Source organism: Gymnodraco acuticeps, unplaced genomic scaffold (assembly GCF_902827175.1).
Source record: "Gymnodraco acuticeps unplaced genomic scaffold, fGymAcu1.1, whole genome shotgun sequence".
Classification (NCBI taxonomy): Eukaryota; Metazoa; Chordata; class Actinopteri; order Perciformes; family Bathydraconidae; genus Gymnodraco; species Gymnodraco acuticeps.
Genome location: NW_022990274.1, coordinates 5,068,269 through 5,094,293, shown reverse-complemented (window position 1 = coordinate 5,094,293; position 26,025 = coordinate 5,068,269). Strand labels below are relative to the sequence as shown.

At 41.2% G+C, this 26,025-nt stretch overlaps 1 protein-coding gene across 3 annotated transcripts in view; it reads left to right on the top strand.

Moving 5' to 3' along the window:
• The window catches only part of col18a1a (collagen type XVIII alpha 1 chain a), a 114,388-nt gene extending 88,761 nt beyond the window's left edge, over positions 1-25,627 (top strand). For 2 of the 3 annotated variants that reach the window (XM_034221470.1, XM_034221469.1), the window contains 36 exons: positions 1,116-1,243; positions 2,303-2,329; positions 2,488-2,694; positions 2,912-2,938; positions 3,104-3,166; positions 3,254-3,322; positions 3,424-3,474; positions 3,690-3,812; positions 3,914-3,976; positions 4,953-4,997; positions 5,684-5,815; positions 6,756-6,827; positions 7,498-7,524; positions 8,205-8,303; positions 10,034-10,069; positions 10,353-10,442; positions 10,555-10,587; positions 10,755-10,790; positions 12,238-12,297; positions 12,385-12,462; positions 12,619-12,654; positions 12,811-12,864; positions 13,031-13,102; positions 13,934-13,999; positions 14,203-14,233; positions 14,598-14,651; positions 14,769-14,803; positions 14,891-15,022; positions 18,825-18,975; positions 19,159-19,223; positions 19,367-19,495; positions 19,948-19,980; positions 20,077-20,394; positions 23,472-23,669; positions 23,991-24,106; positions 24,278-24,570. In XM_034221470.1, coding sequence (XP_034077361.1) covers positions 1,116-1,243; positions 2,303-2,329; positions 2,488-2,694; positions 2,912-2,938; positions 3,104-3,166; positions 3,254-3,322; positions 3,424-3,474; positions 3,690-3,812; positions 3,914-3,976; positions 4,953-4,997; positions 5,684-5,815; positions 6,756-6,827; positions 7,498-7,524; positions 8,205-8,303; positions 10,034-10,069; positions 10,353-10,442; positions 10,555-10,587; positions 10,755-10,790; positions 12,238-12,297; positions 12,385-12,462; positions 12,619-12,654; positions 12,811-12,864; positions 13,031-13,102; positions 13,934-13,999; positions 14,203-14,233; positions 14,598-14,651; positions 14,769-14,803; positions 14,891-15,022; positions 18,825-18,975; positions 19,159-19,223; positions 19,367-19,495; positions 19,948-19,980; positions 20,077-20,394; positions 23,472-23,669; positions 23,991-24,106; positions 24,278-24,491 — 3,170 coding nt within the window. In that variant the 3' untranslated portion in view covers positions 24,492-24,570. Of the gene's footprint in view, positions 1-1,115; positions 1,244-2,302; positions 2,330-2,487; positions 2,695-2,911; positions 2,939-3,103; positions 3,167-3,253; positions 3,323-3,423; positions 3,475-3,689; positions 3,813-3,913; positions 3,977-4,952; positions 4,998-5,683; positions 5,816-6,755; positions 6,828-7,497; positions 7,525-8,204; positions 8,304-10,033; positions 10,070-10,352; positions 10,443-10,554; positions 10,588-10,754; positions 10,791-12,237; positions 12,298-12,384; positions 12,463-12,618; positions 12,655-12,810; positions 12,865-13,030; positions 13,103-13,933; positions 14,000-14,202; positions 14,234-14,597; positions 14,652-14,768; positions 14,804-14,890; positions 15,023-18,824; positions 18,976-19,158; positions 19,224-19,366; positions 19,496-19,947; positions 19,981-20,076; positions 20,395-23,471; positions 23,670-23,990; positions 24,107-24,277 lie in introns of all 3 variants that reach the window. The other variant, XM_034221468.1, reaches the window with a different exon arrangement.
• The last annotated feature ends 398 nt before the right edge of the window (positions 25,628-26,025 follow it).

The following is a 26,025-nucleotide window of genomic DNA, read 5'->3' as shown; positions in this document are numbered from 1 at the left end:
TTTGCAGGTTATATTTCATTATACTTTTTTAATTGGCTGATGGCCGATTCAAAATGGCCGGGCCGGGCCGTAGTTTGGACACCCCTGCTCTATACAATGCTGTCAATCTAGAGACTGTATTTAACACTGTATTCTACATTGTGTTCAGCGAGTGACTCACACTACAGTTCAGTGTCTGTGGAGAACAGACCCGGGCTGCCAGGGTCCTCAGGTGGGTCGAGGGGGCCGGGGGACAAGCATCCGTGTTTTACTTCCTTTTGTATTCTCTGCTCTGAGGCTCTGCTGCCTCATGTGTGCTCCTCACGCAGGACCTCACATGGACTTGAAAGCACGGCAGCATGCATGAATCTCAATGCTTTCTGCTTCTGAACTCATGAAGGGTGGCGTGTATCTAAGACATCTAAGTATCTAAGCCAGGGGAATGGAACATTGGGCCGTTCATGCTGTAATCCTCTGAAAATATATGCACAAAGAGGAAATAGAAGAGTGCGTTTGAGGGAGAGAAGGGGAGAAGATACAAAGGGTTAGGGAAACTGATTTTGGTTCAGCTTCACATAGATATTTATTCCTTAAGAATAACAAGGATTGGAACATAATTGCATATTAGCCTAGGATGCTAATGCTAGGATCTGAGGTGTTCATTTTTCAGTGAGTAGGCCCTACTTCATGCTTATGTATCAGTTTAGAGGCATGGCATCCATGTTTCCATAGCAAAACTCCCTGAACTGGAACACTGGAAGCACCGTGTTTCTGTGCATGTCAGCGCTGTCGGAAATATTTTTCACACAACTGAAGGGGATGGTTGCGTTGTATATAGAATCTACTGAAAACAGGGAGAGTGTAAGGTAACACTAGAATATAAATATGGGGAAGGTGGTGCATGCAGGTGTGTGAAGGTGTATCCTCCTCAGAACCTTCACAGGGCCTTTATATTACAGCCACACACTCACAGGGGATTCTCACTCCATCAAGCAAAAAGTAATTTCCTCTTCCTGTTTCCTCTTCTTCTTCTGGGTCCTGTTTATTTTTGGGGGCTTGGATTCAAACATGAATCATTTCTGAAAGCTCGTTTCATGAGGGCTCTAATAACTCTGTCCTTTTGTCGTTGTTTTCAGGGGCTAAAGGAGAGAAGGGCAGCCAGGGGAACTCAGGCCTGAAAGGAGACAGGGGTCCGATCGGGCCGAAGGGAGAGACCACCTCCAGCTCTGGCTCCGGATCACGGGGGGGAAGCCGTGGAGAAAAGGTACGGACCTACATGCAGTGAGAGGGGGGGATGCACCGATGATGCAAGATTTCCTTTTTAGTTTGTCCTTGTGAAGGTCGCAGAGGGTGGGGGGCAGGGTTAGTAACAGCAGGGGTCTGAGGGGGGCTGACACATCCCAGAGGAACACTAGAGGGAGCTAATAGTCCTAATGTTCTGCAAGCATATGCTTATATGGTCAAGGAGTCTATTTATATTGCTTTCTTATACAATTTGTATCTAATCTATTTGATCACATTTCTATACGCTGTATTCTTGGTTAAGTATACGGACAGGCAGTATTTCCACTCTCATACAATGGGACAGTTCTCTAAAGTCAACACATCATTGATTTGACACACACAGCTTCAGCTGGGGATACACAAAGAGAAAACTTACAACAAATAACAACTTTAAGTAGCAGGTACTACATACATGGTATGTATCTGACTTGTTTCTATTAACCAACAGAAGTTATATTTCCGTTATGATTAGAATAAAGGTTTTAGTATGAAGGGTTGTTTCTACTAAAAAATATTTTGTATTTGATATATTATTTCCCCCAAAAAGTGATTTATTGTCATCTGCACAACCATGACAGAGCAGCAGTGGCTCCCACAATGACTTCATGTGTTCAAAGATAAATCACGCAAAACAAGAATCTAAATCATACTATGGTGCAGGTATAAATAAATGCCAACATTATAAATAAAATAAAGTATTATTAATTTGTGGTTGACAGTATTGCTAATGAATGAACTGAATATAAATTCAGTAAATAAATATGCATAGTTAGAAGTAATGAGTATAAACACAGAGGTGTCAGCAGATTGTAAAACAGTAAGCAAAGTATATGTATTGTTAAATGAAGGTAAAGTGACACACATACATACAGAATGAAATCCCACTGGTCCCACCCTTACTAATGGAAGTGTGCACAGTGTGTGATGTGTTTCAGTTCAAGCTCTCTACCAGGGAATGGGTCAGTATATACATGTCAGTGGATGATAGTGCTTTAAGTTGAACTAGACAGCTAATGAAGACTCTTCTTTCACCTTTCAGGGAGAACTGGGGGAGAAGGGATTAAAGGTGAGATCATCTACATTTTGTATTTTTTATTTGAGTCACCTAGCTACAAAGCTACAGGTTTATTGTGATGCAGTCCCTCACAAAAGGAACCCTGATACCACCTCACAGTATGGGAATTCAGAGGTCAAATAATGTCTCCGATGCTTGGTTTCCTCCAGGGCAGCGCCGGCTTCGGCTACATCGGAAAGAAGGGAGAGCCGGGCCCTGCTGGCCCCGTTGGCCCCCCCGGCCCGCCAGGGGCCGCAACTGAGGTTACAGTCGGCGGTGACGGCTCAGTGGCTTCCAGAGCCCCCGCACCCCGAGGACCAGCTGGACCCCCGGGCACATCAGGCCCAGAGGGACCACCGGGGACTGATGGAGAGCCAGTGAGTAGACTTCAGTTAAACTGTTTACATTAAAACACAAATCACAAGTTTTCAAGCATGCCAGAAAATGTATAATAATTAAAGTTACCACCTCAGTTTTAAATAAGTTAAAACATGTAAATGTATGTGACATATGGGTGAATATTGATGTCCATTTTAAATATAAAAAAAGACAATGTGTCTTAGAGGATGTGTAATCATGTTTTCTTTGTCCCAGGGTGATCCTGGTGAGGATGGAAAAACCGTACGTATTTTTTTTCTCCTGCACAATACCAAAAACACTATTGATTACTTTAGCTCTTATCTGTCAAAGGTTATGTGCTGATGGATCATTAAAATAGATCCATACGCTTACTTTTTCCCTTGTTGTCACACCATGAGTGCCCTAACATTATGTATCTCGACACAGGGCCTTGAGGGACCCCCTGGCTTCCCAGGAACCCCGGGTGATCCTGGACTTAAAGGAGACAAGGTAAAGCGCTCACTTACATAAAAACAATAACAGATATTACAAATATTATTGCTATGTTTATTAAAATAATGTCTGTCGTGCATGCAGGGAGACCGTGGAGATGGTCAGCCCGGCCCCAGGGGTCCACCAGGACTTCCCGGTCCAGGAATCAGATCTGTGAGTTCCGCTGGACCTCGGTCACATGCTCATCATGGTCAGACAGATGTTGTATCAGCAGAGATTTGTTGAATGAAACTGACATCATTTATGTATTGCAGACCTTTGTGGACATGGAAGGCTCAGGGTTCCCTGATCTGGAATCTGTTCGGGTGAGTCAAATGAGAACCTCTCCAAACTGAAATGAACTTTGTAAAGAAGGATATTATCATTTTTGCTGTAAGACTGTAACCAACATCTGTAAATGACGATTACTGTCAAACCAATTACAGAAGAAGAAAACCTAGCTAGAGATCTTAGCTCTGCAAACACATCATGGACTACAAAATCATTGCCTAATTGCTAAATAATTATTTTGATGTTGTAGGGACTGCCTGGCCTACAAGGTCCCCCTGGTCCCCCAGGGGCTCCTGGTCCCTCTACAACAGGCACAGCATCGAGTTCTGGGGCTTTCGGACCCCCAGGAAAGGACGGTGCGGCTGGTCAACCTGTAGGTTTCCAAACACCATTAATAATCCAAATAATGCTCTAACTGACTGTAGACTCTAACCTAATCAACAACTCCTTTACACCCAAACCAAATCTCTCTAGGGCCTGCCTGGTATTCCAGGGACTGACGGCAGCCCAGGAGCGTCTGCTCCCAAAGGAGAAAATGTAATGACTTTGGGAATAATTGTTTCTTCTAATAGGAATAACTACATGTAATTGTTAGCACCCCTATATGCATCTTAATAGTGTGAACATTAGATGTATTGAAATCTTACTGGATTAAATATAGTTTTCCTGTGCATATCCTTGGTATTGTTGACAGTATTGATACTTGGCGCAGTATCCATGGACGAGTACTAATATAGTTCACAGGCCATTAGACATGACATGATCTATGATTTGAGCAAGCTCTATTTGACTTAATGTTTTGATTTGGGTTATGTGAATCACTTAGTAAAAGAGGAAGTGACAGGACTACCTGCACTGAGTTTTGACAGAGTGGTCTTTTGCCTTCATCACAACTGGACCCTAAAAGAGAACAAGTTAATGCTAACTAGATCCTCCAGTGTTAGATTGTGTGATAAGAAGAAAGCCGTCAGTGACACAGCAGAAAGAATATGTCCAGTGGCAGTTAGTGCTAGCTAGGCCAACTAGCATCGACTTCACCGCTATCACACCTTTCAAATTCTAAAAATGTTATGATATTACACAGCAAAAAGCTTAAAGAAAAGCTGATATGGCTTGTATTGAAGTGTGTAGACTTTAAAGGGCCCCGATCACACTAAGATGAACCACTTCAGAAACATGTGAAGCGGGGCTGTGTGTGCAAGCCATGTGTGATTTTAACTTGTATGCACATCTAGAACACCCTATGCCATGTTTGGCGACTTGCTTTTAGCGCTGTGATGTGTGGTGTAATCTGTGCCTAAAAACGTGTTGTTAAACGCAGGCTCTCTGACATCTGGCTCACCCACAGGCTTTAAGCTGAGATGCTGTTTCCACAAATATTGCCATGAACACTTTTTTTGAGAAAATATTAAAATATTACATTTCCTTACAAAAAAAGGAAACAAAAATGCATATGTAGGATTTACTTGAACTGAAGTTTGTATTAACATATGTCTATTCTTCCCTACACTAGGGTGATGCAGGCGAGCTGGGTCTTCCAGGAGCAATTGGACAGAAGGTGAGGACTTGTGATTTTCTTTAAGTTTGAACTTTCTTTAACTAGCTGCCCCTTTACATTTACATCTGCAGTCCAAAACACAACTAAATGCAATGGGTCTTTGTAGGCATTAATAGAGGTGATGTAATACAGAGAAAAAGCATCACAGACTTTAGATAAGTGTGCAGTGAGTTGGTGGCGTGCTTTTTGGAAACGAGACTGATGTATCATCTTTGAACTATTTCTAAAGCTCTTCTCATCCTTTTCATTCCTCCAGCCAAGCTCCGACTTTTCTTTTCTCACAAATCTGCTGCCCCACTATTTATCCTCCTCCTACTTTCCTAAGTCTTCCTCTCTGCAGGTAACTGTGCTCCAGCACGTCAGCCATCAAAGAGGATTTGTGTCTTCTAACAATTTGCAAATGTTTCTCAAATATTGACAGCTGCAGACTGGAAGTTTAATCCGAGTGCTGGTTATGGTTTGGTTTAACATTTGGTGACGCCTGAATTGGGACCCAGAACAATGAGCATGAGTTTTTGTGCAGCTACATTATCTTAGTCTACGTGCTATTAAACCACACTTACAAATACTAAATGCTGCATGAAGGTTTTAGCAGTTTTGTGCATTAAATTCCTGACAAAAAAACAAAACATTACCTTACCATGGTTTGATGCACTATTTATTTGTCCTGTCATGCCACCCTACAGGGGTCTGGAGGAGACCCAGGGGTACAAGGTGATCCAGGAGAGACCGGACTGGCTGGTCTGCCCGGACCCCTCGGACCAGTCGGAAAGCCGGGGCCTCCCGGGCCCCCTGGATCCAGCTACCGTGTCGGATTTGTAAGTTCTACATTGGTATCTTGAAAATTTGTAAAAGAGTTGACTTGATCTCACATTAAAGGATACAAAATGAAACGCTACATTTAGTCTGTGTTAAGTGGTTCTCTATGACAGCTAAAGGTGGGGTAGGTAATTCACTTCAGAAACACTTTTAGTTATGTTCCATGGAATGCTCTTAACATCCCGATAGCAATGAATATATTAAATGCTTTGACAAAAAATACATTAAAAAAAATGCATCTGTGTAAGCCGTAGCGCTGTAAAAAGCACGACCAATCATCTGAGCCGGCCCGGCTAAAATAACTGGATGGCCTACCTGCCTGTCAGCCTTCCATCTGTGCACACACTTATCTGGTGCCCTCATTGGTCATGTGCGCGTTCGTGTGTGTTGGAGGAGGGGCTCTGTGAGGAAGTCTGAAGGAAGGGGCAGATTTCTTCCGGTTGTGTATTTTCAAAGTACTAGCGCACTCAAGCTGGTTTCCCCATTCTTACCTACCCTACCTTTAACCAGGGTAAAATGCATGGTAATATTAAAGATGTTCAATGATAATACAAACTGTTGCCTATTGAAAAGCTGTTGTGCTCAAATTGTATGTACTATATATTTAAAGGGGACCTATCATGCAAAATGCACTTTTTGATGTCTTTTATACATAAAGATGTGTGAATCAGCACTTTAGTAACAGGGCTGACACGGAGGGATATGAGGCACGGCTAGAACGGGTGATCTGTTTGGTATTTTGAGCAAAACACTTCATAGACATGTTTTTTATATATTTGTATATATCTGAGACCTATGCTATTGCCTACGAATAGCATAATAGGTGACCTTTAAGGTTAATCATCTCATGCACAACAGCATTTGATCTTAAAATAAATAAACAAAAGAAGAAAATACTGGTTTTACCGATTGTAATGAAGTCTTTGTTGGTGTTTGTAGGATGACATGGAGGCCTCTGGTGGAGGTTTCAACAACGGACTTCCTGGTGCCAGAGGACCTGAAGGAAGACAGGTCAGTACTGCGTATTAAAGAAAAATGATTCTTCACAATACAGAGTCTAAATAAAGAACTGCAAATCATAGTAATTCTATCTTTACAAATCTGAACAGCAGCTTTAAAGTCAGTCGTTTTGTAGGACGGAATGTATCATACTCCGGAAACCCATTGAAGGAATGTTTGGTAAAATAAATGGTGTCTTGTGGTTATACTATGGATTTTAAAGCTTACACTTTTAATGTTTACATTTCATCTGAATTTTATCTAAGTGCAGTTTGTCTTGCTTGGAAAGCTGCTGACATGAGCATCTTGAGCTAGTTCAAATAACAGCACTAAGTGATAGTGTTGTTACTGCAACAAAAGCTGCATGACTAACTGACGAACAAAGTGTCCATGGTGGCATGAACAAAAGAAAACAGGTTAACTCAAAAACTTTTAAATCCTTTCATTTGTTTTGTTTTATCATATAGGCAATTTGGTCCAGCTGCCATACAATCTATAAATAATCTGATAACAAAGTATTATTGTTTAATAAAAACAGCATGCCAGGTATTTTGTACAGGTCTACAATTTACAATTCTGTTGTGGACTGGAAGTGGTCCATTTATGTTGTTATGGTAATTAATTACATGAGGATGCTATAAACAAGCTTGAACATAACAAAGGCTATTATTTGCTTTTTTAGGGTTCTTCTGGCTTGCCTGGACTTCCTGTAAGTAACTCAAGTCATTCTTTTAATCATGCTCCTACTTCTGTCCCCTTCTCCAACTCACACATTTTCTTTCTACTTTTAAAGCAAACTATTTGATTATAAAGGGGTTTTGTTTTAAGTATTTGAACTAAGCGAAGACACACAAACAAGCCTGAGGCACGGTTACCTGGGACTGAACCGAGGTCTCCATGGTGATAGAGTGTTCGGCCCCAGCACTCCCTCAGGCGTCTTAATGAGTTTATTTAACATTCAGCTTTGGTTATTTGTGGCGGCCTTATCCTTGCTACTCTCCTCTGCTGTCATTTCACGCGTTTGTTTCAGAAAGCATTGGGATTTGAGAAAAATAAGCTGCAGCTTTATTGATTCCCGAGGGCAGAATGAGGTCATTGCCCTGTCGGAAGAGAGAGAAGAGGGAGGAAAATAAATCACACAAACAGAGCTGGAAATGCATATAACCAGTGGACTGTTTATTTGAAAAGATAGTATGAAAACACAAAGGGCAGAAGACACATTCGAAGCAATGCGACCCAGGTTAGCATGAAGCTGTGAAGAGCTGCAGAGTAGGGTGTTGAATTGTAGTTGAATTAATAGTAGAAGCAAACATATCACAGGTAGTAATTTGGTAACTATATTTCAATGAATTATTTGTGTTCACTGCTGTATCTCTGTTACCTCTGCAGGGTAAATCTGGGCTGCCTGGTATCCCCGGTCAGAAGGGCAGTGAAGGGTCCCTCGGAAGAGACGGACAGCCCGGGCTGGACGGCTTCCCCGGACCTCAGGTAAAACACATCGAGGAGACAAAGAAGAATGCAGCAGTTGGATAAGATGTCATGGTGTTAACACTGAGTTAAATGGATTATTTATTCTGTTTTTCGGTGTATACGTTTATGACATTGTTGCAAGGTTTGCTACATAACAAGCGAAGAGGCACACATATACACCCCGTGGCAAAATAGGTCATTTCATCAAGCATTTTGTATCAATGGGTTTGAAAATTGTTTCGTTTTTTTAAGGAAAAACTGTGAAGAATTCAGCCTGAGGTCATTCACACTGTGATAGGACGCAGTAGTAGTAAAGAAAATGCCAACCCCTTACACAACCTCTGTTTCAAGCAATTGGACTGTTTGAGGAAAAAGGATTGTCTTTTTTGCACTTCCTGTCTGGCCATAATGTTTTTTGAAGAGTTTAACAGCAGGGGTGCACAATACATCAGGCAGCTTATCAGTGTCAGGCAATAAGTGTTTAAAGACACTATTGTGGGGGAAACTTCTGTAGCAATGGTGAGTCAGGACTCAGAGAGACACGAGGAGAGCTGGAGCTTTGATGGCAAACACTGGCGGTTTACGGCCGGAGAATTCACAAGACAGGTGGTGTGTCACGAGTTGACACAGCGGTTGCCAAACCAATTCTGAAGAACTCTTTCTGCAGCTCGAGGTTTTAACTAGTTCGGAGTGTAATAATCAACATTCTTCATCAGTGAGACTAAACAATGATGGACCCTGAATCTAACTAGAGCTCTCGTCCATAGGAAAGGATGTGCGCCAGAGAACCTACGTCCCTGAACAGTAAACTACCTCATGGCGGCTTGTGCTGTCATAGACTGGCAACAACGATGCGCCCAAGCTGCTCCTCCTTAAGAGAGATAGCAGCAATACCCAAGGCCGTAGACATATGCCATGAGAAAGGAGACAGTGAGAGGAGAAAATGATGAACTGTGTCGAAGGTTGAATACCTAAGCAAATGATTCCCTAACAACTATGATACTGGGGTCTTTAAGAAGACATTTCCAATTGAAGCATGACGTTCATTCTTGATCTTGGAAATAAAAGTTAAACAAAGACCTTTTACTTGGTTTTTCAAGACCTTCCTATTGCATGTCATGGTCTTCATCTTAAAGTTGTTGAGTTGTCATGGAGTAAGCTCAATCCTCTGACATATCCAGCAGTAATAGGAACTGTTGCAACCGGACAAGATGTTGGTATCGGAGCGGTTCTGGTTTTCAGTTTGTAGTATTCATCGTTCATGTTTGAGCAGGCTTTGGTTGCATGCGATTAAAACAAGCCAATCGACAGACGATTGAACTTTCTATTAGCTTTTAATTAAAAGGCTTGTAAACTGGCTACTTATAAAACAAGCAGTAAACAATGAGCTGCATGCTGAGGGGGAGGTCATGGCCAGATTGGAATTGGGACTAAGACCTTTGAGTATGGGTTATTTTGTCAATATACCTAATATATTTCAGCGCGTTTTACCAGGCAGAATGTTGCATATCCAATCTGTTCAAACGTGTGTAGTAGCCACGTTTCTATGCATTTCCTAAATGTATCACTATCATTTCATTTAATGGGTAATCATGTTTCTACACGTTTTAATATGATAGAGGCAGTGCATTTATTATTTATGTAAACGGGATGGTTGTTTCTCTTCTGCATAATGAAGCAGATGTATTTTTGGAAAGTGCTTTGACATTTTTTTAACATATCTTTTGTCTCATTCCTCTTTATTTTAGGGACCAAAGGGTGACGGTGGTGACAAAGGAGACAGGGTGAATATCATTTCAATATAATATGTTCACTTTACTCAAACTCACATCTCACTCCTGTATGATTCCTCGTCAGAGAGTTTGTTATAGTTCTTTGGATCTCTCACACCTTTAAAGTCTCCTAAGAATGAGAAGAATAAAGAAAAATAATATTTAGTTTGTGAAGAAACTTGTATTCTTTATCTTCATTATAAAAATTAGAACAATTCAAGTTATGTCACATTAAGCATTTCATTAAGTAACAGAGTAATTCATCTTTTTGCTGCGTGTGGTGTTGTGGTTTTAGGGTGAGCCAGGTCGGGATGGATCCGGACTCACTGGCCCCCCCGGCCCACCTGGACCCCCGGGACAAATCATCTACCAGACTGATGGCAATGTAAGGAACACACCCAAAAGCACACACACTACACTGACACATAGCTAACAGCAGTTTAGATCAGTGACGGTGTTCATCCTAACTTCTTCTTCCTCTCTCTGTGTCACTACAGGCCGGCGGTGTGGCTGGTGATGTTGGGCGGACGGTATGTATTTAAATATAAATATTAATACTTATACAGGTACAACCTAATCTTATTTAACACAGCTACAGTTTTGTATTCACATGAGGCTTTCTACTCATTGTGCCATCTTTAAAAAACCTACCACGGATGACAGGCCATGTAATTATGTCTTATATGTTCCTGCACAGGGAGAAAATGGTTTACCTGGTCAAGCTGGATTCCCTGTAAGTCTCCATTTGTTATATTATTAATGTACCATTCTCTTATTCCCATCATAAAAGTGTTTTCTGTTGCCTCTTTCTTTTGAACCTTAATCCACATGAGTATTTGTTTTTAAACAAATTCCATGAAATACTAAAACCAAGAAAATGTTCACTTTTAACTTCCCTACCCAGTCTGCAACACTCAAAACCATTCACTAAAGAACTTGAAGGAAATGGTCTTAATAAAAGTTAATCTTTTAGGAAATATAACTAAATGCCATAGAAACCTCTACTTTCAATCTGCTACAAGAGATAGATATACTTGTCTGCCAACGTTTTTGTTATTCCCAAGCGGTAACTTCTGGTTTTGTGGAAGTGCTTTAAACCTCCATTCTTTAAAATATCCAGCAGGGGGAGACTCCACCATTTTCCAAAAGAGGTTTGATTGTGTAGAAGTCAATGAGGAAATGACCCTACATTTAGGATTAACCAAATTAACCAAACTATCGAGTGTTAATAATAACTAAGAGAGACTTAAAATGTGATTGTCAAAGTATGTTCCATAGGGCACCGTAGTTTTTAGAAAAGCTAAAAGTTAATCAATCTGGGTCTCAGAGGAATATATATCAGGCTTTAGCTACAGACAGCTATTACTGGTAGGATACATTCATTATTATTTTTGGTCTTTTTCTTTCATAAAATATTTTAATTCTGTTTTCTGATATTGGTGGGGTTGGTGACCCTTTTATTCAAATGTTGACCATGGATAAATCTCCTCAATCTAAATCTTTAATCATATAAATCAGGTCTCTGTTGAATTGTCTGTACGTCGTTGCAATTCGGACACAAATCCCCATGACAGTTTTGATGTGAGTAGGCACATAACATTAGTCCCACCGTTCAGGGAAACAGAGGTAGACACATACTTTAATGCCTTTGAACGCATCGCTGGTATGCTGCAGTGGCCTAAGAGAGTGTGGCCTCTGTTGTTGGATTGCAAATTCGTAGGTAAAGCTCAGGAAGTTTGCAATGCCCTGACTGTTGAGGAGAGCTTAGATTACGAAATTGTTAAGACTACAGTCCTTCGAGCGTATTAATTAATACCGGAGGCATACAGACAAAAATGTAGGCCACGAATTGCAAGCCAAAATCGTAATTGCGATTAAAATATGATTAATTGAGCAGCCCTAGCATCAACGAAACTTAGCAATCATTTATGCTTCTCAGTAATACAGCTAGCAGATTGGCCATGCCTCTACTCATAGAAGGCCACAACATCTCATCCACTAATATCAGCACTTTAAGCAATGGTCGACTCAGCCATTTATAATCTGCACAGTGGAGACAGAATGGAAATGGCTAATGGGCAATCTTGAATTGATCTGTGTCATCGAAGACTGTTTGCTGCCAACTGACTGTTACCCTGACCCATGGTCAATTGAGATATTGTATTGTCTTTATCATACAGGGTCCTATTGGGCCAAGGGGTAACAGAGGAGAACCGGGTGTTCCAGGCTATGGAGTGAAGGTAGAGTCTTCATTCTTTTAACTATTAATTTAGCAACTGGTAGTTATTGAGGTAGTGCTGTCATTGTTGCTGCTGCTCTGTGTTCAGGGTGAGAAAGGTGAACCAGGCTTAGTGATTGGACCTGATGGAAGTCTGTTGCATCTGGATGGTCTATCGGGGCAGAAGGTGAGTCTCACTGAGTTTACTGTCGGTCGGGTTTATCACATAACATAAACCCCTCTATAGTATATGATGTCTCTACCTAATGTCTAAATGTGTTGCCTAAATGAAGGTGGTACATTTACTTTTGAAACTAATCTGGTTCCTTTACCATGTCTGTAGGGAGACATTGGACCACCTGGATCTGTTGGACTCGCTGTAAGTGTTTCAGCATTTATATGCAAAATATATATATTGTTTTTACCTTTATAAGTTAACTGAGAACTCGTTCTTTTTAAGAATGACGACCTGGCTTTTCCATTTGTTCTCCAGTCATCTCACATTGTCTTTCATTTCTTGATTTTTTTGTCGTAGGGCCCGTATGGTCCTTCTGGAATAAAGGGTGAATTTGGAATGCCTGGAAGACCTGTAAGTACAGAAGTCCTTAGTTGATATATTATATGTTATAGCATTCTGTGTTTGTTCTAAGTATTAAATACATTTGACTGACCTTTTGTATACGGCTATAGTTACATCTGAATCCGGTTTGTGTCCACGTGTATGGCAGCACTAATCGTTGACTCTCTCCCCTCAGGGTCGTCCTGGTGTGAACGGGTACAAAGGAGAGAAAGGAGATACATCAGGAGGTTCTGGCTATGGCTACCCAGTAAGTGTTAAACATATCACCAATGTCTTAGATGAGCAAAGTGACAAAGCTTATAACATACAGTTTAACATCAACTCGTTTACTTTACTCGAGCTATGCAAGGGTGTAATGAAGGCAAAAGACTCACATTTGGTCCTTTTCTCTATTCTGTTTTCCACCCCAGCCATTAAATCAGTCATCTTCAATTTGACCCTTGCTCAATCCTTTTTATTGGCAACCAGAGAAAAAGCTGCACATGGTCATCTTAATGACATAGTTTACACATTGTATGGCTTAGTTTTGTCTGCCATATTGCAATATCTACCCAAGGTGGTACTAAACAAAGTAGCAGGAACTATTTTTTGATAATAGAACCAAAAGAGAGCAATTGGAGTTAGGATGCAGCATGGATGTGACTGGCCTTCTTTCAAAAAAATGTAAAGGTGATATCTAATCAGCTAAACATATTGAGTAAAAAGGAATACAATCTGGCATTAAGCATCAGAAACAGATGAGCTAGCAAGTTTTTTGTTAACGAGAGATATTTTTCAAGTATGCTTTGTAACAATAACCAGTATTGGGTTTCAAAAACCCAAATATTCTTTAATTTCACAACTGACCCAGGGTTCTTCTCTGCATTTGAGCCTGGTCACTGCTGCTGTTCAGCTAACCTTGTGCCAGTGGTAGAAGTAATGTTGATTCACGGAGAAAGCTTCCGTAATCTTAATCCAAACTGTAAATTTCTTAGATCTGTCAGTGTATTTCTGAAAGAATGCCATGAAATTAAATAAGTATTCATGTTTAACATTCAGTATCAACATACCAGACAGTAAGGATGTCTTTGTATCATAGGGAGTGCCTGGCCAACCAGGACCACCTGGACCCCCCGGACCAACCTCACCCTTTGATCGCTTCAATGTAAGTACACACACACCAACACCTGAACCATGGACATCGATATGTTCCAGTTAGTCTTTCATGTAATGTGGAACAGTTTCTGTATTTCCATATTCAGACATTATCTGGTGCTTTTGTTCCGTTGTTTAAGCCATGATGGTGAAACTTTTCCTTCTGTCCTTACTGTTAATATTTTCATTGAACATTTTCTTTTCTGTTCATAGCGCTATGACGACACTTCAAGGAATTACCCAGGTATGACCTCCAACACACACCGTTTGTTTTATTAAGCACCAATACGTAATACTGTAAGATAGAGGGGGATCAGAATGGAGAAGTTAAGTAAAAGTGCCAGTCAAGGAAGAGAGATTTAGAGGGGGTTTAAAGTGTCTGCAGAGATAAACACTTCTATCTTAGTTTCAGTTTGATCCAGCTGCCTCAGCCTGAAGGGGATATACACTCCATTGTCAGGAGATTAAGCCGTCAAGTCGGACTAGATTTGAAGGATGATATGATGAAATTTAGAACACAGGGTGCTTCCAGTTTTGTATAGTAGATACACCTGTGGGATATTGTGTCTTACTCATCACCATTGTTAACAAATTATATTTTGTTCTAGCAACTAAAGGAGACAAAGGAGAGCAAGGTGACCATGGACTGCCGGGAATCCCAGGTAAATCCTTATTGGAATAAATTAAACATACCATTTACTTTATCACTGCACTGCAAGACCATGTTGAAGTTAATTATGAGTACTTAATAACTAAAGCACATCTGTTTCTTTCTCTAGGAACAGCCCCTAACTTTGATATTTACGCATTCAAGGTAAACTAGCTTGTTGCTATAGCACTTGTCAGATGTATTAGTATGATGGATATACTGTACTTCATAATGTAAACATTTTCCCCACAGAATGAGCTGAAGGGTGAGCGTGGAGACGTGGGTGTAAAGGGAGAAAAGGGAGAGCAGAGTGGAGGATATTATGACCAACGTTTTGGAGGAGTACAAGGACAACCGGGGCCACCTGGTAAACCGGGTCTAGAGGTGAGTTCAGAGAGTCTGTCGTATATATTAACAGCCAGGTTATTAAAGGGAGAGTTTGGGTGTTTTGAGTTGGGGTTGTATGAGGTACTTGTACGTTCCCAGTTTTGGAAAAACCAAAAGGAACCAAGTCAGGAAGCAGAGAAATGTACTGCTGCCGGGGACAGCAACAAAACAGGTCTTAGTCACCGAAAAAGAGTTCACGCTATATTAAAAACATGTCACTTCTTACAGTCAGACAGCCCTTTCCAACGGGATTCTAAAGCTGTTAAATGCATCTATCAGGGGTAGACCAGTGAATTGCTGGTTTAACGCTGCCTCGATTGGTTAGTTAGGATTGTGATCAATGTTTTAAAGCAGGGGTGTCAAACTCAAATACACAGTGGGCCAAAATTAAAAAAATGGGTACTAGTCGAGGGCCGGACTGGTTCAATGTTTATTGCAAAACGTATTGAAATAATGTATTGTACATATTAAACCTGGAACTAACAAAGCTTAAATTATTGCCTATAAAAACAACATTAAACATTAAATAATCAGTTGCATTCATTTCTTCTGGCTCTATCTGCAGCTTTTCCAGAGTCATTTCTTAGGAGTACATTGTCCCACAGGCCAACAACAGCTTCAAAAAAACTATTTCCCTCAAAGAACAAACCAAACATGCCCTGTTGTCGTGAGAGAAAGTGCAGAAGGAAACATCCATTGAAACTCAGTGTGCTGCTCTGTGATACTAGTTCAAGCCAGATACTTGGCATCTCATCTTGGGTGCAAGTTCATCAATGTTTGGGGTCAGGCTCTGAGCTGAGGAAACCCTCAGGATAGAGTGAAGGTAGGGCTGTGCGATTATGGCAACAATCATAATCACGATTATTTGGTCAATAATTGATATCACGATTATTTTGACGATTATTCATTGACCATTTATTGAACTTTAAAACAAATAATATTTTACCAATAAACAAGATCAATAAATGTGTTGGAGCGCACTTCCAAAACCATACTAAACATATATTAATATGATAAATACAAATAAATTAGACCAAAATAAATGAAATCAAATATGTTGCAGTGCACTGTCACAACCTACTGAAAACTCCTTAACATATAGCCAACATTTTGGTAAAACATATTCAACATATTCCACTCAGTTAAACGTTGAAGGCTGGCCAACCGTCATGGTCCAGAAGTAACAGGAAATAAATGTTGAACTACAATTTAAGACCAAATAAAAATGTTTAGGCCACCATGGCAAATGCTGGTTGGGCTGCTCATGTCATCTCTTAAAGATTTTTTGCAAGAAATACCAGCCTGTTTACATGGTCTGGTTTCAGAGATGAGCGCAGGCAGGTGACGATATTGCCACCTGTACTGAAGACCCTCTCTGAAGAGGAACTTGTGGCAGTGCTGCCACATATGACACAGGAAAAAAAGAAAAGACTCTGAAGAACCCTTTCTTTGCCATTATATAAAAATAGTGTTGCTACAAAAGTATAAATTAGGCTTACTAATAAGACAACTCAGATCTGAAGCTACACAGTAATCTGCTGCAGCAACAGTGCAATAAAAAAGACAACATTAATAGAATCAAACCCATTTTTTGTTGCATTTTATTAGAGTATAAAAATAAATGCCTTTAAAAACTAGGATGCAAGCAACACTAGTTTCTGAACTGATAGACTATAATCAATTTAAACAGAACAGATCTTAATGTTTGCATTCTTATACCATTTTGTACAATAATTATCATGAATAAATTCAAACAAACTAAAACTTACAGCAGATTAATAACGGTATCTAAATTGAGTTTTTATTAGATCAAAAACCTGTTGAAATGCTGCTGTTATTTTTACTGTCCCACAAAAGCGCATCGGCAGACTCCAGGAAAGCTTCTTTCATAACTTCGCCGTCTTCGAAAGACTTCATGTGTTTCGCAAGAACGTGACTGACACGATAAGATGCTCTGGTAGCAGCCTTGCTCTTGTTGTTGGGCCTGGTGAAAATGGACTGCTGTGCATTTAGCGGTCCTTTCAGGCCCCTCCCCTTTTGGAGCGTAGGGCAGAATTAGGAGGGAATTCCGTCTCGTAGCGTTTGTGCACTGTTTTGAAATGCCGCTCCTAAATTACCCTTCTTCGATAAAGCCACGCTCGCATTGCAGATGAGACAGATGGACTTTGAATTGGAATAGATACAAAAATAATGATCCTCCCACTTGGAGTAAAAATTATATATTTTGGGCTTTTTTGCTTCTGCCATAATTGCGGTCTTGTGTGTGTGCGGACTGTCACTCCTGTTGACCATCCATGCTGTTGACACGGACAACGTCAGCGAACTAGTGCACTGCTCACCAGCCACGCCCGGACACATGGGGTGAGGCCGGCCAATCACAAAGCTTTGATGCGTTCAAGTGCATTATTCTGGCACGGGAACATTATGTTACAGGACATTAACGATAAAACAGAATATTGTTGTTCTATTTTTAGACACATCTCGCGATCGACTGGGAATCTCCCCGCGACCCTTCTTTTTAACTAGTTGCTGCTCTTGTTCTGACGTCTTCGCTTGCGCTGAACACTCACAACACATGTCACTCCCACGTGGCCGAGTGGGCTTTTAGGGAGGGGCGAAAGCGCACCCAGCTAAATAATCGTATTTTGTCAATTATGCTGTTTTCCTAATCGTCGCAAACCATAATCGTAATCGCGATTAAAATACGATTAATTGCACAGCCCTAAGTGAAGGTGTGCGTGCAATATACCGGCGGGCCAGAGCTAATAGTAATTAAAAATTATCCTGCGGGCCGAAATTAAATCCACCAAGGGCCTGATTTGGCCCCCAGGCCTTGAGTTTGACACGTGTTTTAAAGCATTAGGTCAGATTCACCAAAGTCACACAGTAACACCACCTCTCTTAAAGAGCACCTTCGGGGGAGAGCATTGCAAAACAGGCCCCGGTAATGGTACAAATCTCAACCTGTCGTTCAATGGACAGCTCCCCCCCCCCCCCATCTATGTATATACTCGCATTTTAGACTCTGTTACTAACTGTATATCTGTAGACTTGGTATGTCTTAAATGTCCGGTTAGGATGTATTAGAACGAAATCTAAAATGAAAATTGTAAACAAGCAATCTGTATGTAAAAAAACCACCTGTATGTAAATTGTAAATAAGCCATCTGTATGTCAAATATGTCTTATATGTCTTAAATGACATGATGAATTGGAAATGGGGGACCCTGATGTAAACAAGACGAAAGTCTTTCTCTGGTCTGCATCCCCTTAACAATTGTATGTTTTGAGCTGTACTGTACTGTACCCAATATACAAGCTGTTAATAAACTTTTCAATCAATCAATCAAAACAACCAATACAAGTTAACTAATTAAATTAGTGGTAGACCTCTAATATTATACATTTTTCTCAATTTATCAGAGTTTGGTGGTTTCTATTGAGAGTATAACAATGGCTGTAGTTCCCCATATAAGGGGAAAATATTTTGTATTCAGCGTACACTTAAACTGGTGTCAATGGGTTGGCTTTTCTTCCAGATTTCCAAATCATTTTTGCATCCATAGCAGTACATTGCTTAGCTTCTGGCAGGTACTCCTGTCTGTTTCTCCAAACTGGGGGTGTAACATGTAATGTAGGTACCCTATTTCAAAACATCTAAACTATCGTTGTTGATTGACACGTACACTAAGCAGTTACTCCAGTTATTACACATCAACAAAGTTGTTTGAAATGATCTAAATGAGACAAATAAATAAAAATGCATTCCAATAATTAGGATTTTTCTCTTTCATGTTAGGGTCCAAAGGGAGACTCTGTAATGGGACCTCCTGGACCCCAGGGGCCACCAGGAACCCCAGGGATTGGTTACGATGGGCGTCCAGGTGTTCCAGGACCCCCTGGACCTCCAGGACTTCCCACACTTCCCGAAACATACAGGCCCAATAACCGTAAGCGGATTGTTCTATCTTTAAATATCCTGAATATTTCTAAACCACTCACTGGTATGGTACAACTATTTATGAGGTGACCTCATGCTAATGTCCCTGTTGTTGTTGTTGTTGTCTCCTGGAGACCTTCTCCACTTAAGCTGTTCATTCGCCAAATCATTAACAATATGCTTTCTTTTAAAGCCGTCAGTATTCCTGGACCTCCCGGTCCTCCTGGCCAACCAGGAAGTTCGGCCCTCTCCTCTGGGGTAAGTGCCTTCACTGCAATAAGTGATTGGTGATAAGTGAATTCAAACAGTTGGTTGCAATTGATCATACTATGTCTTAGATACATGTAACTGATCAAATGTTCCAGGCTGATGAGAACTTTCTGTTTATTTGTCTTCCACAGGTTACTGTGCTGAGGTCATATGAAACAATGGTAGCTACCGCCAGACGCCAGTCCGAGGGCAGCCTCATCTACATCCTCGACAAAGCAGACCTCTATCTGAGAGTACGCGATGGACTGCGCCAAGTCATGGTATGGTCATCTTCTTTTTCCAAGGGAAATGCAATAATATAGATTGTTATATAATTGAACCACAGTGTTTAATACAATTAGACTTTAAAGCTGCAATCCATTTTTGGCCACTAGGGGGCAAAAATGCAGTTAAGATTTCTAAAATTGCAATATTGAAATATATATTTTGTTGTTTCATTCTCTTGCATTGTTCTGAATTGAAATGTAATATTATTTAGTTTAATTTTTTTTTATTTTAAGTTATTTCATTCAAATTTAAATATTGCTTATTGCTTTGTTTGTTTAACTTTTAAAACTTTCACTCATAAAACGGTGTGCTTAATTTATGTGTTTATGTAAAAGTACTAATAGTGAGACGATATACAGTACCTTCATGTATTACAATTCAGATCAGGTGATTTATTCTTTGTGGGTGAGATGTCAGAATCTGATCAGTTTTTTTCCCCTATCAGCTTGGAGATTACAACCCTTTCTTCAGAGATCTGGTAAGAGAAATAAAATAAACGTATTTGTTTTTTCTTTCTCCATCACTTTTTCTTATATTTGATTTCGTAACTAATACCTCTCATTTTCATTCAAAGGCGAACGAGGTGGCAGAGGTCCAGCCCCCCCCTGTGATCGTGTACCCCGACACCCAGGATCAGTCCCAGAACAACGGAGCGGGCCATTACTCCCATGGGGGTCCAGTCATACGACCCATTGAGCCCTCATCACAGCCACCTGTGAATCCCCGATACCCCCCACAGTATGATCCCAGATTCCCAGACCCGAGACAGACAGGTCACACAGACGGACGGTTCGTCCCCCACCAGACTGACAACAGATACTCTGTAACTCCAAGGAGACCCAGCCCCCCGATCCCGCAGCCTGCCGTCCCCGCGGAGCCCTCAGCATCAGGAGTGAGTACAGCGCCATCAGGAGACCACCAACACAAATGTCAATGAGTTAATAATGGAAGTATCACGTTCGTTTAATGCAGGATAAACAAGTGTAAGCCGTCACCCTAAACAATTTTCAGTTAATAAGTGATGATAATGTAGAATAGATATTTGACATGGAGGTTTTAATTGGTTGAAAAAAAGCCATATTTAAAGAAGAGAATAAAATCCCCACAAAAAGGTAATATGACAGAGAAGCAGCATCCGTTTCCTCTTCAGTTCTCATTGACCTTTGAACGGCTGCTTTGTTTTCTCTCCTCTCACATCCAATTACTAATTGGATTATTTAATTATTTTAACCAATTAATTGCTTATTTTGTCCTGGGTTCATATCGGATACATTTTATTAGGCAAATGTGTTTTGGAAAGACTATGCTATTTCCTTAAATAGCTATGTAGAAATAGACAGAGGAAAGGGATGGGAGCCTAATTTGGATTATTTGTTGCTCATATTCAGTATTGATGTTTTACTGAAAATAATATTGATGGCGAATAAAGCTAATAAAAGTTTTAGGTTGATACTTTAAAATGACCTAATAGGGACAATGATTCTATCCATCCTTTCATCTTCTCCCGCTTATCCGTGGTCGGGTCGCGGGGGTAGCAGTTCCAGCAGAGAGCCCCAAACTTTCTTTTCCCTGGCGACATCAACCAGCTCTGACTGGGGGATCCCAAGGCGCTCCCAGGCCAGCGAAGAGATATACTCCCTCCACCTGGTCCTAGGTCTACCCCTTGGTCTCTTCCCAGCTGGACGTGCCTGGAACACCTCCCTAGGGAGGCGCCCAGGTGGCATCCTAACTAGGTGCCCGAACCACCTCAACTGGCTCCTTTCGACGCGAAGGAGGAGCGGCTCAACTCCGAGTCCCTCCCTGATGACCGAACTTCTCACCTTATCCCTAAGGGAGACACCAGCCACCCTGCGGAGAAAACCCATCTCGGCCGCTTGTATCCGCGATCTCGTTCTTTCGGTCATGACCCATCCTTCATGACCATACTGTAGGTGAGGGTAGGAACGAAAATGGCCCGGTAGACAGAGAGCTTTGCCTTCTGGCTCAGCTCCCTTTTCGTCACAACGGTGCGGTAAAGCGACCGCAGTACCGCTCCCCCGATTCTCCGGCCCATCTCACGCTCCATTGTTCCCTCACTCGAGAACAAGACCCCGAGATACTTGAACTCCTTCACTTGGGATAAGGACTCATTCCCTACTTGAAGTGGACAGTCCATCGGTTTCCTGCTGAGAACCATGGCCTCAGATTTGGAGGTGCTGATCCTCATCCCAGCCGCTTCACACTCGGTTGCGAACCGATCCAGTGAGTGCTGAAGGTCGCAGACCGATGAAGCCATCAGAACCACATCATCTGCAAAAAGCAGTGGTGCAATCCTTAGTCCACCGAACTGCAGACCCCCTCCCCCATGACTACGCCTCGAAATCCGATCCATGTATATTACAAACAGGATTGGTGACAAAGCGCAGCCCTGGCGGAGGCCAACCCTCACCAGAAATGGGTCCGACTTACTGCCGAGGACCCGGACACAGCTCTCGCTTTGGGAGTACAGAGATTGGATGGCCCTGAGTAGAGACCCCCTCACCCCATACTCCCGCAGCACCTCCCACGGTAACTCCCTGGGAACTCGGTCATACGCCTTCTCCAAGTCTACAAAACACATGTAGACTGGATAAGCGTACTCCCCTCCAGGATCCTTGCGAGAGTAAAAAGCTGATCCGTCGTTCCACGACCAGGACGGAATCCGCATTGTTCCTCCTCAATCTGAGGTTCGACAATGATTCTAAATTACTTTAAATATATCTTCAACACTCCTGTTGCTGCATTCATCTGTTACCAACAGTCTTATAAGCGGTATAGTTCTATTCTTACTTTAGATCGAGTAGGGGTCACACATTGTTGAACAGTGAAACTCTTTAACACTAGAACCGCCAACGGGTACATTTTACCCGCAGCTGTTTTTAGATTGTATGCAACTTTTTTTCAATAACATATTAAAGTCTCCCAGTCCGTGACTTTTCCTGAAAGTGCGTTATGTAGCACCCTCAGTTGTTAACAATTGTCAATATGAAGTCAGATTGAAAAAATCGCCAAAAAAAAATGCCATTATACCTATATCCGCCAGCGGGTAATATTTACCTCATAGAAAATGCAGCGTAAACATAACGTGTTGCTATAGCAACGCCTTTTATCTACTGCGGTTCCTTATAGATAGAGAGATAGATTGAGAGATAGATAGATAAATAGATATATTGATAGATGAATAGAGAGAGAAATAGACAGATAGATAGTGTAACATCTTGGAGAATACAAGATCTTGGATGACTGAGCTCACGTTGAAGACGTAATGCATGTGTGCAGGTTACGTGCCAGTTGAATAAAGATGGACACTCGGAATGAGAGAAGTAGTCCGTGTCGTCTGTTTATGTAAACAATTATATGTCCATAGAACAGAACATTACAGATGGATCGATAGATAGTTATAGATAGATAGAGAGATTTGTACCTAAACAAAACACAAGTCTAACACCAAGCGTTTAAATCAGCACTCTTAGCGATATGTTATACTTCATGCTATCTGTACAAACGATATCAAATGAAGAGCTGAGAGTCCACAGATTATATTGGTATAAATGTCATCCCTGTGCGATCAAAACTCACTGTTCTGTATGATAAATAAAAGAACATTGTACCTTGAAAATCAATAGCGGGTAAATTTTACCCGTTGGCGGTTTTAGGTATACAGCGACCTCTGGCGGTTCTAGTGTTAAGAACATTTTAATTTGAAAAACAAATCACCATTGGGTGCCGGATAGCTCAGTGGTCTCTGCCTAATACTTTCACAGTGCTATCATTGCAGCAATGTCAATCCCTTTGTCTCCCCATTTTAGCACTGCATCTTGTAAAGAAAAGCACTCTGGCCCAAACAATATGGTGATAATGTGCTGAGCAACTGACCTTATACCAATGTGTAACAAGATGAGTTCATCCAGAGGCAGCTGTTTTACCAGAAGCCTGTGTCTTCCTCCTCAGCTTCATATCATCGCCTTGAATGCCCCTCAAACTGGCAACATGCGAGGGATTCGTGGAGCCGACTTCCTGTGCTTCCAGCAGGCCCGCGCTGTGGGCCTGAAGGGAACCTTCAGAGCCTTCCTGTCCTCTAAGCTCCAGGACCTGTACACCATCGTCCGCAGGGCCGACCGCGACAACTTCTCCATCGTCAACCTCAAGGTGAGATTCTACTGCCGGAGGAGTGGTAACATTGCTTAAGGGCCAATCAGAAAGTGGCATTGTTCTGCTCATACAACATAGGGTGTATACACCGGCTGAACTCCACTGATAGACAGTTTTTCAAAATGTAAATCATGTAGACCCTATCCCTGTGTTGACTTACGAATTTTTTTTAAATAAATAGTCCCATGAAAATCATTATTTTAATTCTGTAAGTTTATGGACTAAAATTATGGATATTCTATGAATCTTGCTGCTTTTATGAATAAGAATTCACAGAGCAGAAATACAATTTAAGGCATTATATTCTCTTCCTCGCAGGACCAAGTGTTGTTCGACAGTTGGGAGTCAATGTTTGGTGACAACACGAACAAAATGAGGGAGAATGTACCGATCTATTCCTTCGATGGTAGAGACACTCTCAGAGACAGCGCATGGTAAGTTGTTTGTTCATTTAGTTTAACATGAATTCAATACAGCATCCTGAGCTCCATCATGTAGCTGTTTTTAGCAGTAGTCTTTGTTTCCACTTTGTTGGTTATCTATATGTGGACTCATACTGTATATTGAACATTTTGACCCAAGTGCTTGTTTTTGCTTATCTTTAGGCCAGAGAAAATGGTCTGGCATGGATCAAACAACAAAGGCCACCGGCAAACAGACCACTACTGTGAAACATGGCGGACGGGCGACCACGCCGTGTCTGGCCTGGCGTCGTCACTACAGAGCGGACAGCTCCTGCAGCAGAGCTCCAGCAGCTGCTCCGGATCCTACATCGTCCTCTGCATCGAGAACGCCTTCACAACACACTCCAAAAAATAAATCCCGTCCATACCCCCTTTTATTTTCTTTGTTCTGGGCCCTAGTTAAACACAGATTTAATTCCCGAGAACACGCCTGGTGAACATGTGGCGTCCAATGAACTGGCCCTGTGGCTCTTTGCCTGGCAGAGACGCTTCGCCTGCTCCTCCCCTCCACAAACGCCAAAGAGATGGGTCGAACAGGGGGGTGTTGGGCCTTTTTCTCTGGGACTTTGGCACATATTTTCTCCAAGGGGCGAAACGAGAGCGGAGAAGCTTCTCAAATTGTATCCATTTTTTTCAAATTCTGTATATTACATGTTTGTTGTTTGTGATTTTTTTTTTTTTTTTTAACGTTATCATTGTTTTACCTTTGAGCTGTTTATAAAAATGCTATATCCATCCTGTTATTTTTTATTTTAGGTATTGACCATTTCCATATTTTCTCCAATTTCATTTTAGAATTGTGGGTTATGATGGGGAACAGCAAACTTTTAAAGACTATTTTAAAGAAGATAATAGATATTTATTTTTAAATGAAGTTATGTAAGGAAAAAAAATGATTTAAAAAAGCTAAATACCCTCTTTTATATTATACGCAGAACAGAACATTTAATTACTTTCAAAAGAGCACCTGAACATAAACTGTGCCTTATTAAACAACTAGGACTGCTTTGCAAAACAAGTTCATATGGGAACCATCCTTTGTATTCCACACATATGAAAATATTGTGTTTTTTGCTCGGGTACATTCAGTTGCTTTCCCTTCACACCACATTTAAATGACCTTGTTGGACATGGACACTAATGTAATGAATAATCCCACATCCAGAGGGCTAGATTCCGTCTAGCTGAAATTGAGCCTTTTGAATCTGAAATAATTTTCCTTTTACCACTTCATTAAAAGCGACTAGTGAGTAAGCTGGAAATGATTAGTTTGCTGCTAATCTATCTGGAGTGATTGCTGTCCTGGGTTTTAGGGACAGAAAAAACGTCCGTTAAGGAGATGTTTTAGCCTTGTATGCATTTCAGACACTAACCTGGCCGTAGAGCTCCTGATGTCTTGATGAACCTGTGGATATCATTTTTTTATAACAAATTGTGCTGTACTGTTACTCCCAGGCACTGAATAAAAGTCTTTTTCAACTACAACAATCATTTGATGTCCTGTAAATGTCTGTACAGTGTCTTAGATTATGTAAACACCAAACGGCTCCATCACAGGAGGATCTGTGCCTGTGGCCTTGATACGCTTCACCCTGCAGCCCTGACCGGCAGCTTTATGTCCCCCTCAATGAGGTGCTGCTGGTGGCATTGACTCTACTACAAATCAGTGACAATGACAGGCGCTCAATACATCCTGGCCATTCATCATCTACTGACCAGCACAGTTTAAAGGCAATGTGTGGAATCTTCAGAAAACCCATCTGTGGCTTTTAAATGAAGTGCAGTCAGCACCCTGATGCTCCAATCAAACACATGCTCATAATCCACAAGAAACCATTCTGGGCAATAGCTTAAGCAATAATGTGAACTAATTATAATCAGAATGACGT